The sequence below is a fragment of the Cavia porcellus genome, unplaced genomic scaffold (assembly GCF_034190915.1).
Source record: "Cavia porcellus strain 051 isolate PalLab524CR breed Dunkin Hartley unplaced genomic scaffold, mCavPor4.1 scaffold_5, whole genome shotgun sequence".
Taxonomy (NCBI): Eukaryota; Metazoa; Chordata; class Mammalia; order Rodentia; family Caviidae; genus Cavia; species Cavia porcellus.
The window spans coordinates 40051412-40069550 of record NW_026947488.1 but is presented as its reverse complement, the minus strand read 5'-3'; the positions used below and the strand labels follow the sequence as shown (position 1 = coordinate 40069550).

The 18139-nt window shown below is 34.7% G+C and overlaps 1 protein-coding gene across 1 annotated transcript in view; it reads right to left on the bottom strand.

Annotated features, from left to right (window-relative positions):
* Nucleotides 1-17576, bottom strand: part of Sel1l2 (SEL1L2 adaptor subunit of SYVN1 ubiquitin ligase) — a 43574-nt gene extending 25998 nt beyond the window's left edge. The window contains exons 1-2 of the mRNA XM_063249473.1: nucleotides 17438-17576; nucleotides 2005-2066 (exon numbers count right to left, since the gene is read on the bottom strand). Of these exons, the coding sequence (XP_063105543.1) occupies nucleotides 2005-2066; nucleotides 17438-17495 (120 nt within the window). The 5' untranslated portion in view covers nucleotides 17496-17576. The remainder of the gene's footprint in view (nucleotides 1-2004; nucleotides 2067-17437) is intronic.
* Nucleotides 17577-18139: the final 563 nt, after the last annotated feature.

Sequence of the window (18139 nt, the reverse complement as noted above, 5' to 3'; positions counted from 1 at the left end):
ACATTAAATTCCAGGTGGTTATTACCTCTGTGATCACAATCATTCCTCACTACTGAAGAAGTAATACATGGGTCTTCTGAATATATTAGATTCTTAACAATAAACTGTCCTTAAATAGTTAAAAGATGTGATGGAGGATTGTGCTGTAGGTGGCACGCGTGCGTGCGTGCGTGTGTGTGAGTGGCTGTGCATGCGTTGTAGTTTTTAACCCGAAAAAGACAAAGTAGGAAAAACAAAAACAGTTCTACTTACGTGAGTTTTTAAAAAATTATAATGTACATAGTAATTATTATGAAAGATAACCAGAATTTTAAAATTGCCCACATCTGCAACGAGGATAGACAGGAGGAGAGAATGCTTTCAGTCAGATAGTGTGCGCTGCATTGCTAGGAAGTCATGAAACACTATGGTAAGTTCACTGAACTCAGCGTTCATTGTTCCGGCTATGGCATCGGTTAGATATACAGGAACTTTCCATTACAGCTCTTTGTCGTGTTTGGTCTTTTCACTTCTGCAGTCTATGGTCTTGGGAGGTTTGTGCTAAAGAAGTTTTACAAAGCAGATACTGGGGGCTGGGGATTTAGCTCAGCGGGATAAGTGCCTGCCTTGCAAGCTCGCAGTCGGTACGATCCTCCAACCAAAAAACAAACAAACAAACAAAAAAACCCAGATACTGCAAGGAATGGCATGCGACTTTGCGATACATAGTCTGGCTATACTTATTCACCGTATTTACTCTGTAGGCCTCATCAGCTAATGAAAGGGCATGTGGATGGGTCCGAGCAACACCCTTGATCTCAAGCAGTTCTGAGATTCCCAAGGAGGAGGTCAAGTGTTATCAGGCACACACCAAGGCACACATCACAATACCAAGGGCCCACAAGAAAACCGGATGGCCACGATGAAACTGGAATCTGTGTCCCTTCAGCCACTACCTACCCAAGGGCGCGCTGCCTTCCACTTTTGCTGACAGTAATCCCACTGCTAATTATGGGATGTGGCAGTTAAAGTGATGTGAGAAGAGTCACATTTGGCAGGGTTTAGTAAGTGTTGAAACGTACACAGAAATTTGTATTTTATGTAAACTTTCCCTACATTTTACTGCTTCAATTAGATTGATTTATTCATTACTTCAATAAACATTTATTGAGTGCTGATACATGCCAGGCAGTATAACAGGACTAAACACAAAAATTCCTGCCCTTTTGGAAATTATATTATAGTGGAGGAGTGTCAGAAAACATATAAAAACTGTATGTGACATGGTGATAATTTTGAGAGGAAAAATGCAGCAGGGCAGAGATCAAGAAAATACTGTGATAGGATTTGCAAGGATTGATTGTAAAATTGGTGTCCAGGGAAGGGCCCTCTGAAAAGATGACCTTTGGACAAAAACTTGGGGGAACCATATGAATATCCAGGTATATGAGCATTGCAAACAGGGAAAACAAAAACAGGATACAGGTGCGATGTGTCAGTTAGGTGATATTAGATAAAACAGAGGCCAGACCTCTGAGCCCAATAAGCAAGCCATTACAATGACTGGTTTTATTTTGAGCACAATGGGAATCGACTAAAGAGTTCAAACACAGGAGAAACTTAAATTGTATTTACAGGATTATGTTGGCTGCTAGGTGGAGAACAGACTAAAAATTTGAATCCCTTACTTTCAAGATGTCAGAAGACAGCATGAGGTTTTAATAAAGTTTAATAACCATCTGTAACTCTATAAGCCAAACTTGCCTCTGCTCTTCCTATCTTAATACTTAGGATCTCAGGCAAACTAGAAGGCAGAGGCCTGAAAACAGTTGTATACTCTTACAGTAGACTGAGAAAATTGTTTACAGAACGATTAAAGGAATAATATTGGGAGTTTTAAAAATATATATATAAACAATAGCTAATTACTTGTTAAGGAATTATGAACTTACCGAATAAATACTACTTAATAGTACTTACAGCCTAAATTTCTATTGAAAAAATATGACTTAACATAATATTTACCTGTGTGGTGACATTCGTTTCTTTTTGTCTTTTAATATGTTTTTCTGCTTCAACACTTGCACCTGCAATATGAATCAGTTTTATAAAATTTGAAAATATTTTCTTATTAAATTTTCTCTAGACAGATTCTTGTTAAAAAACTTTCAGACTTGAAAATAATTTACAATTTGGAGTTATTAGTAAATGTGTTAAAAATAATTCTTTCGGTCATTATTTGTAAAGATGTAAAAACACCAGAGTTATTCTAAATACTTTAATCAAGCATTCTAAAATAGAGTTCACATCAAAGAATTCTACAAATAAAAGCACTAATTACAATATTAGAAAAATTTCTGAGCTGCAATTTAACTAAACTGTATCTATATAAATAAATGTCACCTATTAGTAGAAAATATTTACACACAGAGAGTATAATTTTTTAACAAGAGTCTTATAGATTCATCCATAGGTCAGAGAGATTCTAAAAATTGAGTGACATTAAGTATTTTCATGTATGTCTACTAGCATAATCACATCACACTTTGAAAGTTGAGAAAATTTTCAATGAATCATTTAATGAATTGTTCAATAAAGAACATACCTCACATAAAATCTGTAGTAGTCATCGATGCACTTGATTTTTGTATAGTGCTTGAAGTTTGTTAACTGTCATATTTAGGAAAGAAATCTTTGAAACTTTGATGTCACAAGGTAACACACCACTATATGTCAGCTTTATTGCAGTATTATGATTGGTAATTTTCAATTACTATATACTGATGCATTATAAAAATGTTCCTACAGGTTTTGAGAAGCAAAATATGTATATATGGATATTTTCTGTATGTATTATATCTTGGAGATTAACAATTTGGCTCAGGATAAATATGGGATAGTCAAAGTTTTGTGTTTCCAAAAAGCCATGGAATTTTACTTTAAGAGTAGATAAACAATTTTCTACTGTTATCTCTTAACATTGTACTTATCAATTTGACATATTTTATTCTTTCTTTCACTGGTGAACTTTATTTTTGATTTTTCCCCAGTGTAAACTATTCAAAAATTTAAAATTTTTACTTATTTATTTCTTGGTTGGCCTATAATAAGGTAAGATATATTTTGAATGTGGCCTCAAATTCTGTTTTGTTTACTTTCCAGATTTTATAGAACTTGGTCCCAGATTGCAATCTTCTGCCAAATAAGACAGTTTGCAAATTCTAAATTAAAATTCAATAATTTCATAGTTACAAATATATTAATAAAACATATAAAATTATGTTGAAAATCATATATGGTTGGTATACTTATGTATATTTGGATTGTTCTTTAGGTTCAGAATGTGAAATAAATTATACTAAAATAAAAATATTATTACAAATGGAACTTTGTCTCAAGTTTGCCATGAAATCATTTTGGGATCAAAATTACTTATTATTGGAGTCAAGACAGCATTATGATCCATCACAGTCTTTGAGTCAAAATTACTTCCTGACTTCTAATGTTGCTTTTGTTGCTATTTTGTTGTTATGATAGAAAAATGAGATAATCTGTGTATTCACCATAATACTTAGTATATATTGGTGTTTAATAAATATTAGTTATGAAGTAATAATACTACCTACTCCTTTAAAGGATTTATCAAATCATCAAAATGTTACATATAAATTAATAATATAAAGGGAGTATAGCATATAAAGCCTTATTAGAGACTACATATGTTTATAGAATTTGTTAATGATTTGCCTATAATGTAACTTTTCTCTCAGAGTTAGAGCTTTATCTTCAAAACAAATTACTTAGTCTAATTATATTTGTGTTTTACAAATCATACACCATTGCTGATATTATAGTAAATGTCTAGTGATTTTTAAGCTCCATTATCACAACTAGAAGAAACAAACTGGAAAAACAATGTAATTTGGTAGATGCCCATTATTGCTTCCCCAAGGCACACAGAGTAAAATTAGAGCTCAAATGCACAAAGTACAGACACAGAATAAAAAGTGCTGTACAAAGTGTCATGTGTATTTAAGCAAGAGCAGAAAATTATGGATATTAAATGCAATAAGGTTATACACTAGACCAGCTGTCAGTGGTCAGAGAGCAACATGAAAAGTACAGGGCTGAAAGCAGTCATCAAAAGTGGGTAAATGCTGAGAAAGGAATTAGTGAAATGGGCATGAGGCGTAAGAATATGACTGAAAGAAGTGACTAGTCACTACCCAAAAGCATAAAAAAGAAGATATAAGCAGTTGAATGAAGTTTATGTCAGAAAATAAGCAACAGTTTTCTGAATAAAGTGTAGCATAAATTGATACTTGTGCCTGCATTCGTATGATACCTTCCTAGTAGATTTAATCATAATTGTTCTAATTTTAATCTAATTTATATCTATAGTCAGAAGAATTGTCCCTAAATATAGTTTCAACTAAGACACACATCTGCCTAAAACCCAAAGGGTTTTACTGTATGAAAACTAAATTCCCCTATTGAATTTCATTTCCTCCATAACCAAGATTAACTCACATTCACAGCTATTTTCCAAATCTAAATAATCTCTACTTTGGTAATAGGCTATTTAGTTACATAAATTTGTACAGTGGAATAGTATAGGTTTTAAGGCTTCAGTATTTGGAAAAGGTGAGTATTTTATAGCCTTCTGTTCTCTTCTTCTTTTCTTTCTTTCTTTTTATTACTTTTATTTCTCCCTCTTGTTTGATTGCTCTGGCTAATATTTCCAGAAGTATATTGGGTAGGAGTGATGATAGTGGACATTCTTGTCTTGTTCCTGATTTTAGAGTGAAAACTTTTGGTTTTGTCCATTTAGTATAATGTTGGCTGTTGGTTTGTCATAGATGGCCTTTATGAAATTGAAGTATGTACCATCTATTCTGAATTTCCGTAGGGTTTTTATCATGAGAAGGTGTTGGACTTTATCAAAAGCTTTTTTGTGTCTATTGAGATGACCATGTGATTTTTATTTTTGGCTCTGTTATGTGGTATATTACATTTATTGATTTGCATATGTTGAATCATCCCTGCATTCCTGTAATAAATCCCACTTGATTGTGGTGTATAATCTTTCTGGTAATTTGCTGCATTCTATTTGCCAATATTTTATTGAGAATCTTTGCATCAATGTTCATTAGTAAGATTAGTCTATAGTTCTCCTTTTTGGTTGGGTCTTTCTCTGGTTTTGATATCAGAATAATACTTGCCTCCAAGAATGAACTGAGGGAGGACTGCTTCTCTTTCAATTTCATTGAAAAGTTTAAGGAGTATTGGCATTAAATCTTCTTTAAATTTCTTATAGAATTCAGCTGTGAATCCATCAAGACTTGGGCTCTTCTTTGTTTGTAAGTTTTTAATCACATTTTCGATTTGAATAGCTGATACTGGGTGATTCAAAATTGCTATATCTTCTTGACTGAGCTTTGGTAGTTCATATATTCCTAGAAATCTGTCAATTTCCTCCATGTTTTCCACCCTATGTGAGTAGAGATTTTCAAAGTAGGTGTTCATGATCTTTTGAGTTTCCATCGGATCTTTTGTAATTTTCTTCTTTTCAATCCTCATTGCATGGATTTGAGTTTTTTCTTGATAAGGTTGGCCAGGGGTTTATAAATTTTGTTTATTCTCTCAAAAAAACCCCAGATCTTTGATTCATTAATTCTTTTTAGAATTAAAGATTCATTAATTCTTTTCATTAATTTGTTTTTTAGCTTCAATTGCATTAATTTCTGCTCTAATCTTTACAATTTCCTCTCTTCTATGAGCTTTGGGTTTGACTTGCTCTTCCTTTTCTAGAAGCTTGAGATATAGCATTAGATTTTTTATTTGCATTCGTTCCATTTTTTTTAGTGACTATTTATTGCTATATATTTCCCTCTTAGGACTGCTTTCATTGTGTCTCATAGATTATCGTATGTTGTATTTTCATTTTCATTGTATTTTAGGTATTGTTTTATTTCTTCTTTAATTTCATCTATAACCCATGGTTATTCAGAAGGTTGTTATTTAAGTTCCATGTACTTGTGCAGGTTTTGCAGGGCTTTTTGACACTGATTTCCAATTTTAGTGTGCTATGATCAGATATTATATATAGGATCATTTTGCTCCCTTTGCATTTAGTTAAGAATGTTTTATGGGTTAATATATGGTCTATTTTGGAGAATGTCCCACGTTCAGCTGAGAAGAATGTATATTCTGATGTGGCTGGGTGGAACACTCTGTAAATAGCCACTAAATCCTTCGCTCACAGGTATGATTCAGTTCTGTTATTTCTTTGCTGACTTTTTGGCTAGTTGACCTATCTCTTTGTGACAGTGGGGTGTTAAGGTCTCCTATTACAATTATGTTCTTGTGTACTTGGTTTTTCACATCTATTAGTATTTGTCTTATTTAGTTGGGTGCTCCTATATTTGGTGCATATATATTTATAATTGTTAGTTCTTCCTCTTACAAGTATATAGTGGCCTTCTTTTATCTCTTTTAATCCTTTTAGATTTGAAGTTCACTTTGTCTGCAAACAGAATCGCTACTCCCGCTTTTTTCTGGGTTCCTGTTGCATGGAATACTGTTTTCTATCCTTTGATTTTTAATCTATGAGTTTCTTTTTGAGTCAGATGTGTTTCTTGTACACAGCATGTTGTAAAATCCTATTTCTTGATCCATTCTGTCTTTTGATAGGTAAATTGAGTCCATTTACATTTGTGGGTATCACTGATATGTACTGGCTTGACTTTGTCATGTTGTGTTCCTACTGTTGGTTTCCTGCTTTTCTCCCTTTCTTCTTTTCATGTTCAGCCTGGTGGTTTCTTTCTGTTGTTGTTCTGGAGATTGTGGTGATTTTAATTCCTATCTAGCATGTCTTTCAGTACTCTTTCTAGGGTTGATTTGGTGGACATGAATTCCTTTAGTTGTTCTTTGTCATGAAAGTATCTTGTTTCTCCATTAAATTTGAAAGACAGTTTTTCTGGGTACATCAGTCTGGGTTGAAAGTTGTTTTCTTTTAGGGCTTGAAATACATCACTCCAGGATTGTCTTAACTTGAAGGTTTGTGCTGAAAAGTCTGCCGTGATTCTAATAGGCTTTCCTTGGTAGGTGAGCTGTGTCTTTTCTCTAACAGCTTTTAGTATTCTGTTTGTATGCTGTATGTCTGGGATCTTAATTATTATATGTCTGGGTGTAGATTTGTGTTGGTTGTGACTGTTTGGCATTCTGTATGCTTCACTTATTTGTATATCAGGTTTTTTCCCTATGTGTGGGAAATTTTCTGCTATTGCTTCTGTGAATAGTTTAGTTATGTCATTTGCATTGACTCCTGCCTCTTCTCTGATACCTGTTAGTCTTATATTGTTACTCTTGGCATCATCTTGAAGCTTCTGGATTGTCATTTCATGCTGCTTTGTTGTTTTTATAAGTTCTACCCTTTCATGATTGCTGTGATCCTGTCTTCAAGGTCTGAAATTCTATCCTCAGCTTCATTTAAGTAGTTTTGCTAGCTTTCAGTAGAGTTTTTGTTTCTTTCCTTCCTGGCTTCACTAATGGACTTCATACACACCACTTCAACATCAGAGCATGACAAATTTGGAAATGCACTCAGTGGTTTTAGGATGGTTTTAAGTGTTATGTGTATTTATATATGTGTGACTGAAAGTTTGAACTAAGAGAAATAGTTGACTTTTGGCAACCTGATATGGACAATTTGCCTTGAGTGTTACAAGAACCGGTTTCAAATCACGTTTAGAACTTTGGATCTCCTAGCCCTTATGTCCTTTCATTATCAGTGTGTGTCTCTTTAAGAGTAAAGAAATATGGATTATGTTAGTAAAACATGGTAACAAGATTCTGAACTCTTAAATTCTGTTTTTAGTTTCCTTTGCAAATGGCTGTACAAAAACACAGGCTTTCCTTGTCTTGTCTTCCCCGGTTATCTAAATGACCATGTCTTCATGTGGTATCATTAGATATTAGCACAGCACACAGTGATTAAAAGTATTTCTTAAACAATTGATACAATGGGAATTAAAATTGACAGAAGTTTAAAGATAGATATTTTATCTGGTACCACTACATTTATCAACATAAGGAAAAACTGAAGAATTCTTAATTTTTTGTTTTTTATGATATTTTGCTGTATTTTTACACAAATCCATAATATGTAATATTATATATGTGACCTTAAGAAATACATAGTTACCTTGGTACTACAGTCAAATATACACAATCACTTTGTGTGTATTTTTTTCAAGAAGACTGTTTACCAAGTATTTGAATAGTTATTTTCTTGTATTTCCTTATAAGTATTGGTATAGTTATACTTTTCATATTTTACTGTTTATATTAATCTGCTTGCATCTTTTTTTTTGTTATTTTAAAACAGAGTATCATTAAGTTGGTAAGTTCCCTGGGCTTTTTTTTTTATATGAATGAAAATTTAATAGCATTCTTTATTGTCCATCTCTTATTCATTGAATTGAAGAAGCCTCTTCTAATTACTAAATTCCTTTTTGGATATTGGTCTACCTTTGAACTCTGCTTTACTTCTTGATACATTTGTCTATGTTCTCCCAATATGCTAACTACTGTAAATTTATAATTCCATATTTACTATCTGATTGTGAAAGAACTACACACACACACACACACACACATTTAGTGTTATTTTTGAAATTTAATTTCAAAATTCTAACGTAATGAATTATTTTCTAGATGAATTTTAGAATTAAATTCAATTAAAAATTAATTCATTGATATTTTGATTATTATTGCATAAATTTGTGTGTTAGTTTACAAAGATCTGGAATATTTCTATTGATATTCATTCGGGTGTGAACCCTTAATTTATTCAGGTGTTCTGCTTAGTGCTCTGTAGAAATACTCTTACCACTGCCAGTGACCCATGGAGACAGCAGAAAGTACAATATGGGTGTGACAGGACTTAGTTTCCTGGGAATGGGATTCTTGAATGTACTAGTCATCTTCAGCAATACTTTGTATATTTGGCCTAAATATCTACCCCAAATTCTCCCACTTAGCACTTCTTTTTTGCCTTTGTGTATAGTTATCCCTCAGCATCTGTGACATCATCTCTTACATGAGGTGTAGTATGTACCTCTGAAGTTGGATTCTATCCTCATTGGCTTGTGGAATCACTGAAAATAAAACCTATCCTCGTCTGGTTGGGCAGGGGGATGCTTTGATGCTCAGGTGTTGGGGCAAGGACTGGCAGGCCGCCAGTCTGGGACCTACTCTGGTGTTCATTGCTTACTTCCCGGATTCTAGCTTTTCCTTGGATTGTTAGCTGGTAGTTCTTTAACATCTTCTCTACTGTAATGAATTTTAAAAGTTTGTTGATAGGTGTAGTAGTAGTGTGGCTCATAATCTTAACTACTTCAGAGATAAGGGTAAAAGGGTCCTTGAGTCAGGGGTGCTCAAGGCCTCAAGGGTACTCAAGGGGCCATAGCGCAAGACTCCATCACCAAACCAAACCAAACTAAACCAAACCTAAAAATAAAATTACCATATGATCCAGAACTATAAACTCTATGTACATGTCAAAAGGAATTGAAATCTTGTATGTTGAAGAAACATCTACACTCCCATGTTTATTACAAATTATTCACAACATCCAAGACATGAAAGTCTTGCAAAGGATGCATAAAGAAAATGTGGTATATATACAAAACAGAATAGCATTCATCTTTGTACTAGTTGATTGATCATGTCAACTTGAGTAGTTTAGGAGCATAACTAAATCAGCCTAGCAATTTTATACCTTAGGATGTAGAAGACCCACCCTAGGGTGCCTCATTGCCTGATAAAAAACAAATGAGGAAGGACAGACAGGGTTCCATTCTTCAAAGGAACTCCAGTTTTTGTTTTCATCTTGGACATTGTTTACTAGCTTCTAGCACGGGATCTGCTTCTGGCTTGGATCCTTTAGCCTTCTGGTGTAGACTATTCAGCTTTCTGTCACAGATCTATTAGCCTTCTGATATGGACTTGCACGGGACACTGCAGTGAACTCCACAGCTTGGATTGAACCCTTCAGCCTCCAGCATGCAGATGCTCTCTGCAGGTTTGCTCATCGGACATTGTAGGTGACCATTGTAAGCCAATCTTATAGTTTCTTAAGCATTCATGTATCTTGTGTTATATCTATTCCTCTAGTAAAACTGAATAATGCCATCCTTTAAAAAAAAAGCAAGGAATTCTGACATTGCAACAGCCTGGATGAACTTTGGAGGAAATCATGCTATGTGAAATAAACTAAGCACAAAGAGAAACATTGTATCATGTCATTCATATGTGGAATCTAAAAAGTCAAACTCATAAAAGTAGAGAGTAGAATGTTGATTATCAGACACTGGGGAGGAGGAATGGGGAAAGGGGTTTATTGGTCAAAATGTATAAGTATCAGTTAGACAAGAGAAATAAGTTTTAGATATTTATTGCACAGCATGATGACTATAGTAAGTAGTAACATATTTTCTATTTCAAAATTGTTAGAAGAGTACCTTTCGATGTTCTCACCACAAGAAAAACAAAGATAGGTGAGATGGACATGTTTCAGGGTTTATGTTTGTGGCCCCCAGGCCTCATGAGTTTGCACTGTACATTTGTGATGGTTCATTGTCTAATGCTTGGATTGATGGTGTCAGTGCTACACCCACATAGGGGTGGAGCCAGGATGTAATGTAATGGCAGGAAGAAGATGTGTCTTGCTCTTTGCTGGTTCCTGCTTGCTCTTTGCAGCCGCCATGAACTGCAGCCCAGCCATGCCCCCCTGCCTTGGAGCCAAATGTGTGTGCTGAAGCCTCCAAAAACTGTAAGAAATAAACCTTTCCTTTTTTCAACTTGGACTTCAGGTATTTTGTCTCAGCAACAAGTAAAAAGTAACTAAGACAACATGTTAGATTATTTTTAGCATTCCACAATGTATGCATATGTCAGAATATCACATTGTGTCCCACAAATACACAACTGACAATTAAAAAGTACCATGAAAATATAAAACTGTTCAGATGAATCTAAGAGGTGAACATAAGAAAAACCCTGTATCGTTCAGAAAATTTACAAATGGGAAGTACACTTTGTTTTAGTGAACCCTTATGTAATACAGCAATCAAATTTTTCTCTAGAAGTTTCTCATACTGTCTGCTTTCTTTTACTTCTTTAAAGTGAAAGATGTTCCAAATACTTGCAGCTTATTCTTTCCCTGTTTAGACTTATAACAAAAGTACTTAATGGAAGCAAAGATAACTTAGAACGTAGAAGTTATTCAAAGTGGCCCTGAAAATAGTAAGGATATTTCTGAAACAGTAGGGCATTGACTGTTGTACTGCTATGCTCAGGCTCTTTCATATGGGTCCAGAGTGTGGTTTTTATGTACCTGCTTTTTTAACAAGACAGGAAGATAGGTGTGATTGCTAGGCTATTGCTTTTTGATCTCATAAAAATGAGTTATCTTTTTAAATTGGCATAGAGAGATTCTGGATAGGTTAGTGGCAGAGTGTGTGCTTTTTGTTTTCTTTCTCTTTCTCTCTCTCTCTTTCTTTCTTTTTTTCTTTCCTTTTCTCCTAACTGCAGCAGTGCATAGTAATGAGGGGGTACTACCAGAAAAAGAAAAAATACAGGAAATCTTGAATCCTAGGTGATCTAGAACTACAGATACTGCCTTATTTACATACCTTATACTACTTTAAATCAGCAGCTGGTTTGGTAGGGTGGTATTATCGATGTGTTTTCATTTTCTGACCCACACACTTTGGGATACAGTGCTCATTGTTTCCATTATCATTAACTATTTTTATTCTGAGGGGTTATCAACTGGGGAGAAACAGTCTCAGTAATTATTTTAGAATTTTTCCTAGGTGAATGTAGTCAGGGGAATACACATAGTTATGGCACACCCTTCTCTCTATATCTTCACATAGATGAACCCAAAGTACAGTGAGTATCAAGTGGAAAATGTAGTAAAGGGCAGTGTGAAAGCCTGCAAGATGTGGGAGAGTGAGAAAGGACAGATCTGGAGGGTGGAGGACAGAGGTGTAGGGAGAGGAAAAATGTGAGGGCAAAGGCTGATTTCATGTACAAATGTTGGGTCTTTTTATACTAGCTTGAGAAGCAACTGCCTTTTCCCCTACTGCTTCCCCCAGTAAACCTGGAATCAATAAATGACCTGCTGAAACCCATTCTGTCCCTACAAAGCACCACAATCCAGGAAAATCTCCTGTAATCATCTTTACTTTCTCTGCTTTCTCCACTAAAACTATGTTAGAGGCACAAAGATTTCTGAGACATGAAATTCAATCATCGTTTGTTGGCCCTTGTCTCCCCATTCTCTCTCGCACTTGTCATTATTGGTTATTCCCATCTCCTAGCAGGCACAACTTGGTTTCCGTGAGACTATTTTCTCTAGCTTTGCTGTCTATGCCCTCCTGCCAGGGCCTGCTGCAATTGCTGTAGCTTAAATCCTCATTGTTTCTTGTTTGGATCATTCCATAGTTACCTGCTTGTTACACTGTCACCAGAGTTATCAGCTAGAAGCCATCCAGTCTTCTATTGCAAAGGTCATTTTTCTAAAGTGTGTTTCTATGAGTGAGCCCTTAAATGACTTGCTGATAGTCACGGGAGACAACTCAAACTTCATAGCTTATCACAGAGTCTCAGCCTACCACTTTGGCCCTATCAGTCATTGTGTTCCTTCTTATATCTTATACTACAGGACTCTGATATACTTCGTAGACCATGCTCTTTTATTGCTTTGTGTCTTTGTACCCTTTATCTGGCCTGAAATCTTCTTGTTCTCCTTTGCCTGCTTGATCACTTGCTAGTTTTTCAAATTTCAGTTTATGTAATTTCCTTTGTGAGTCTCTTCTGACCGCTCCACCTACCAGTAGTAGAACTGTTCTCTCCCATATTTGTGCCTTATATTACCCTGCAAATGCTTCTATTTTAATGTCTACAGCACTTTACAATATATTTACTTTTGATTTTCCTTTCAAGATCTTAAGCTATTCAAGGGTAAGGTCTGTGTCTCAAATATTTTTGTCTCTCCAATCCTTCTGGCACATAATATACAAATACTTATAGTTCTAAAAAAGAAGACAAAAATAAATCCATTTCAAAGCAAGATAATAGGAAAGTAAAAATAATACATTGTATTGTTATCTTCAGAGTAGTTACTCAGGTAAACATATAGGTATAAGATATTGTCCAAACAATATTAATACAAACCTTTCTTTTCTTAGAGAAACTAGCAGTATAACTATCTTAGCTATCTTGTATATTTTCCTTTTCTCCTTCCTTTCCCTTTCCCCAATCACAATTTCTCTTTTCATTTGAACAATCTCTTTGCAATGCACAGTATCTATTGTACATTTTCAGTCTTACTTACTAGTTCAGAAAACATTTTTTTCTCTTCCTATAATCAGTATCCTTGAGGATATTCTCACACTTGTGCAATCAGTACCCAAATCAGTTTCAGAATAATTTTATTATCCTCAAAAAAGTCCTGTATTCATTAGCTGTCATTTTTCTGATTTTCCCGTATCTCCCAACCCTAGCTAACCAAGCATTTCTGGACATTTCATATATGTGAAAAATTGTGCAATATGTGGTCTTACGTGTTTAGGTTCTCTAGTGTAAAGTTTTCAAGGTTCGACCATATTGTGCTTTCTTTGCTTTTGTTAAATAATATTCTATTGTATCGCTAGAACACTGTACATTTATCAGTGGAGGCACGTTTTGGTCATTTCTGCTGCTGGATCATCATGAATAATGCTGCCCTTCAAATGCAAGTTTTGGTGTAGAATAACATCCACAGTTCTCTGAGGTTGGTGTCTTAGAGTAGAACTGCTGGATCATATGCTAACTATGTTTAGCATTTCAAAGAACTAACTTTTTCAATGTTGTACAGTTTTTAAAAAATTGAGGTGAAATTCATAGAACATATAATTATCCATCTTAAAATGCACAGTTACATTTAGAACATTAAAAATATTGTGCAACCACCACTTCTCTCCAGTTTCAATGCTTGCCCACCAGCCCAGCAGTACACCCGGTACCCATTAAGTAGTCTCTCCACACTCTTCCTTCCCCCATCCACTGACAAACGCTAAGCTGCTTTCCATCTCTGGATTTGCCTATTTCAGCTATTCTATAAATAGCAATCATACAATAGTCAGATTCTTTCACATAGCATAACATTTTGTATGTGTTAGTACCTCATTTCTTTTCATGGCTGAGTAACTTTCTGTTGTACATCTATACTATACTTTGTTTATTTATTTATCCATTATCAATATTTGAGTTGTTTCTATTGTTTTTTCTGTAGTGAATAATGACCTTAAAAGCATTCATGCACAAATTTTTGTGTGGACATATATTTCTCATTTCCCTTGCATATATATTTAGTAGTGGAATTAATGCATCATATGATTTCCACAATGACTGTACCATTTTATATTTCTACCAGCATAGTATGAGAGTTTTTATTTCTCCACATCTTTGCTGAAAGAAATCATTTCTTTTTCTCTCTCCCTGTCTCCTTTTGGGTTTTTGTTTCTGTGTTTTTGCAGTGCTAGAGATGGAACTCAGGGCTGCATGTGGTCTAGGCAGATGCTTTCCCACAAGCTACCTTTATGCTATTTCTTTTGTTTTAAACTTTATTTTATATACCATCAGGATTTTGATCATTAGGTGAGAGTTTTGGGTAATTCTTTCCAGGAAGCTCACTTTTTCCTATATAATACAGCATAAATTTTTCCTGTACTGATGAAACATTGGTGGCATGTGTTGAGGCCGTATTTCTGAATCAAATATGCAGGTCTGGATAGTTGAAGCATGAGTACAAACTGGCTGAAATGTCACAGCTAGCTCCACTAGTGCTGTTGGTGACCCATCTTCCTTTCAGGAGTGCAGTGACACAGTGCTCTGTTTGTTGATTATAGCCATTCTTATCAATATGATATAATTTATCATTCTGGTTTTGGTTTTCATTTCTTTAATGTCCAGTGATGTTGAATATCTTCCATGTGCTAGGCTACTTGTACATTTTTGCATTCTGTTCAGTTCCTTTGTCTACTGGATTTCATTCCTTTGTCCATTGTCAAATTGGGATGTCATTTTGTTGATGAATTCTAAGACTCCTTGTGTATTCTGAATGCTAAATGTTTGCTGCATAGAACTTACAAAATTTGCCTCCCCTGCCCCGCTATTTTGTGGTGATATGTTTTGGACACGAAGGTTTTAATTATGATTTTCAGTTTGTCTGGCTTTTTTCTTTTTGTTTGTGCTTTTGGTGGCATAGCTAAGAAATCACCTAATCCAAGGTCAAGATTTATTTTCTTATATTTAAAAAATTCAAAAGCTTAAGTTTATATGTAGGTCTTTGATTCAATTTGAATCAGTTTGAGTATATGACATAAGATTGTTGTCCAAATATTCTTTTTCATGTGACAATCCAGTTGTCCCAGCACCATTTATTGAATAGAGTATTCTCCCCATGCCTGCACAACACAACATTGAGTTATCCTGGCAGGCTTATTGGAGCAAACAAACAACTGTGAGGATCTGTTTATCTGTGATCTGTATGTCTATCTTCATGCCAATAGCACACTTTTGTAGAGGGCTGTAGCAGGGATTGAAACCAGGGCCTTTTATTGAGTTATGTCCCCACCATCTCTTCTTTTTTTCAAATTAAAAAAAAAATTCAGACAAAGTCTTGCAAAATTGCCCAGGCTGGCCTTGAACTTGTGATTTTCTTGTTTTGCTTGCCTCAGCCTCCTGAGTAGCTAGAGTTACAGGCATGTTACACCACATTCATTTCAGACTTCCTTGATTATTGTAACTTTACAGTAAGTCTCCCAACCTTTCTTTATTCCCTTTGGTATTACTGAAATTTTTAAAAATTTAATTTTAGATTTTCTTATTGCTACTCTATAGAAATAGAATTAATTTTTGTACATTAATCTTTTATCCTGCAACCTTGCCAAATTTATTTATGTATTTAAAATGGACCTTTTGCTGAGCTACACCCTTAGCTCTTTTTAAAATTTTTTATTTCGAAACAGGGTCATGCTAAGCCACTAAACTGCGCAAGCTAGGCTCAAACTTGTGACCTGCCTATCTTAGCCTTACACAGTGCTGGGTTTACAGGAACACAGCCTTATACCTGGCTTGTTTATTAATTCTAATAGTTTCGTAATAAGTAATTTGGAATTGTCTGTATAAAAAGCCGTGTCATCTATGAATAGCAATAATGATTTTGCTTCTTCCTTTCCAATCTTGATATCTCTTCTTTCTTTGTTTTTCTTTCTTCTTCTTCTAGTTCTTCTTCTTCTTCTTCTTTTTCTTCTTCTTCTTCTTCTTCTCCTTCTTCTTCCTTTTGGCTGATTTTCATGGCTGGAATTCTAGTACAATAGCATCCTTATCTTATTCCCGATCTTAGGGGGAATGCATTTTTTCCTTCATTAAATAAGTACAGTTGCATTTTTGAGGCTGTATGGTTTTTACTATTTTAGGAAAGTTTCTTTTAGTATATTGGGTGTTTTTATTATTTTGTTTATCTTATCAGTTTTTTTGGATTGACTGAATCATGCATTCTTGCCTTTTAATTTGTTGATATGGTGTGCTACATTGGTTAATTTTCAGCTGGTAAACAAACTCTGGACTTCCTGGACTAAATCCAAATAAATGTTCTTTAAATTGAATATGTATTGGTAACCAAATTTTTATTTTACTAACTAGATTATGTGAGGATTAGGTGAAAATAACTCAGGAAGTAAAAAGGGAAAAAGGCTGGAAAATAATTACCTTTTTTCAGGTAGTAACTATTCAGGAAACATTAAAACTTTGGAAGTAAAGTTGTTATTGTATGAGGTTTTAAAAGCAATATAAATTCTGCCAGGCATAGTGTTTTGTATCAATACTCCCAGCAACTAGAGAGTCTAAGGCAGGAGGATTCCAAATCAGAGGCCAGCCTGGCCAATTTTTTTGAGACTTGTCTCAAAAAAAAAAATTGGTTATAGAATTTTTTCACATTTTAAGTTTTTTTTTTTTTTTTTGTAGTACTGGGGATTGAACTCATGACCTCATGCTTGCCAGGCAGGCACTTATACCACAGCTAAATCCCACCCCCTACATTTTAAGTTTTATACTTTTCCTTTAAGATCATGGAAAATCTTTTGTAACACTTAACAACCTCTCTCAAATAGTCCTATTTTATTAAAATTACTGTAATGCATTCCTCACAGATTTTTCTGTCTCTCCCACATAAACACTAATCATCGTCAAGTATTGCCCCAAAAAGAGTAACTGTACAAAAATGGTGTTAATTGGGAGAACAGTGAAGTTACTGTTGATTTTTTAAATTGGCTTAAGGCCTTTAGTGCTGTTAAAGCAGAAAAAGACCCCCATAGAGAAATATAAATACGGAAAAACTTACTTGTAATTGTGACCCCAAGAATTATCAGTATCTCTGTTAACCAGTTCAAGAGCTTCATCTCCTAAGCAGATCCTCTTCACTGTAACACAGGCAGAACTAGGTGGCTGGACCCCCAAGCTTCTCAGGTCTGAGGGGTTAGGACATAGTTGCTAAGTAACCATTCTCTTTCTCCTGAGCCAATGGGCTTTTGGGAAATTCTTTTCAAGCTAGAGGCACCTACTGGAGATAGTAGGCTGTGAGAAAGAACCATATCTAATCTGCTATCCCTTGGGATGTACAGAAAATTTAAGCTTGAAAGTTTAGGTAGACATTACTCTGATACAGAAGAAAAGGACTAGAAGTTTAATTTGTGTAAGTCTGCATTAATGTTCAACTGTGTTCAGGGTTGCTGGGAGTTCTTATTTTCATGTTATCTCCAGAGAGCTACACTATTCACTTTTTACTAAAAGTTACTAAAATGAGATATATCTGATGTGGAGTCATCTCATAAAAAGGATATTTATTTTCCCTCATAGTCCTAGCGAAGCAAAGCCAAGGAACCACATTTAAGTGATGGCATTCTGTTTGACAGAGTCCAGAAGTGGCACAAGATGTATCACATCATGCACTTGTGTATGTTTCCTCTTGTCTCTCCCTTTTCTTTTTTTATTTTAAAGAGATTAAGACAATATAGGACATAACAGAGAAGATCAGAACAGAACA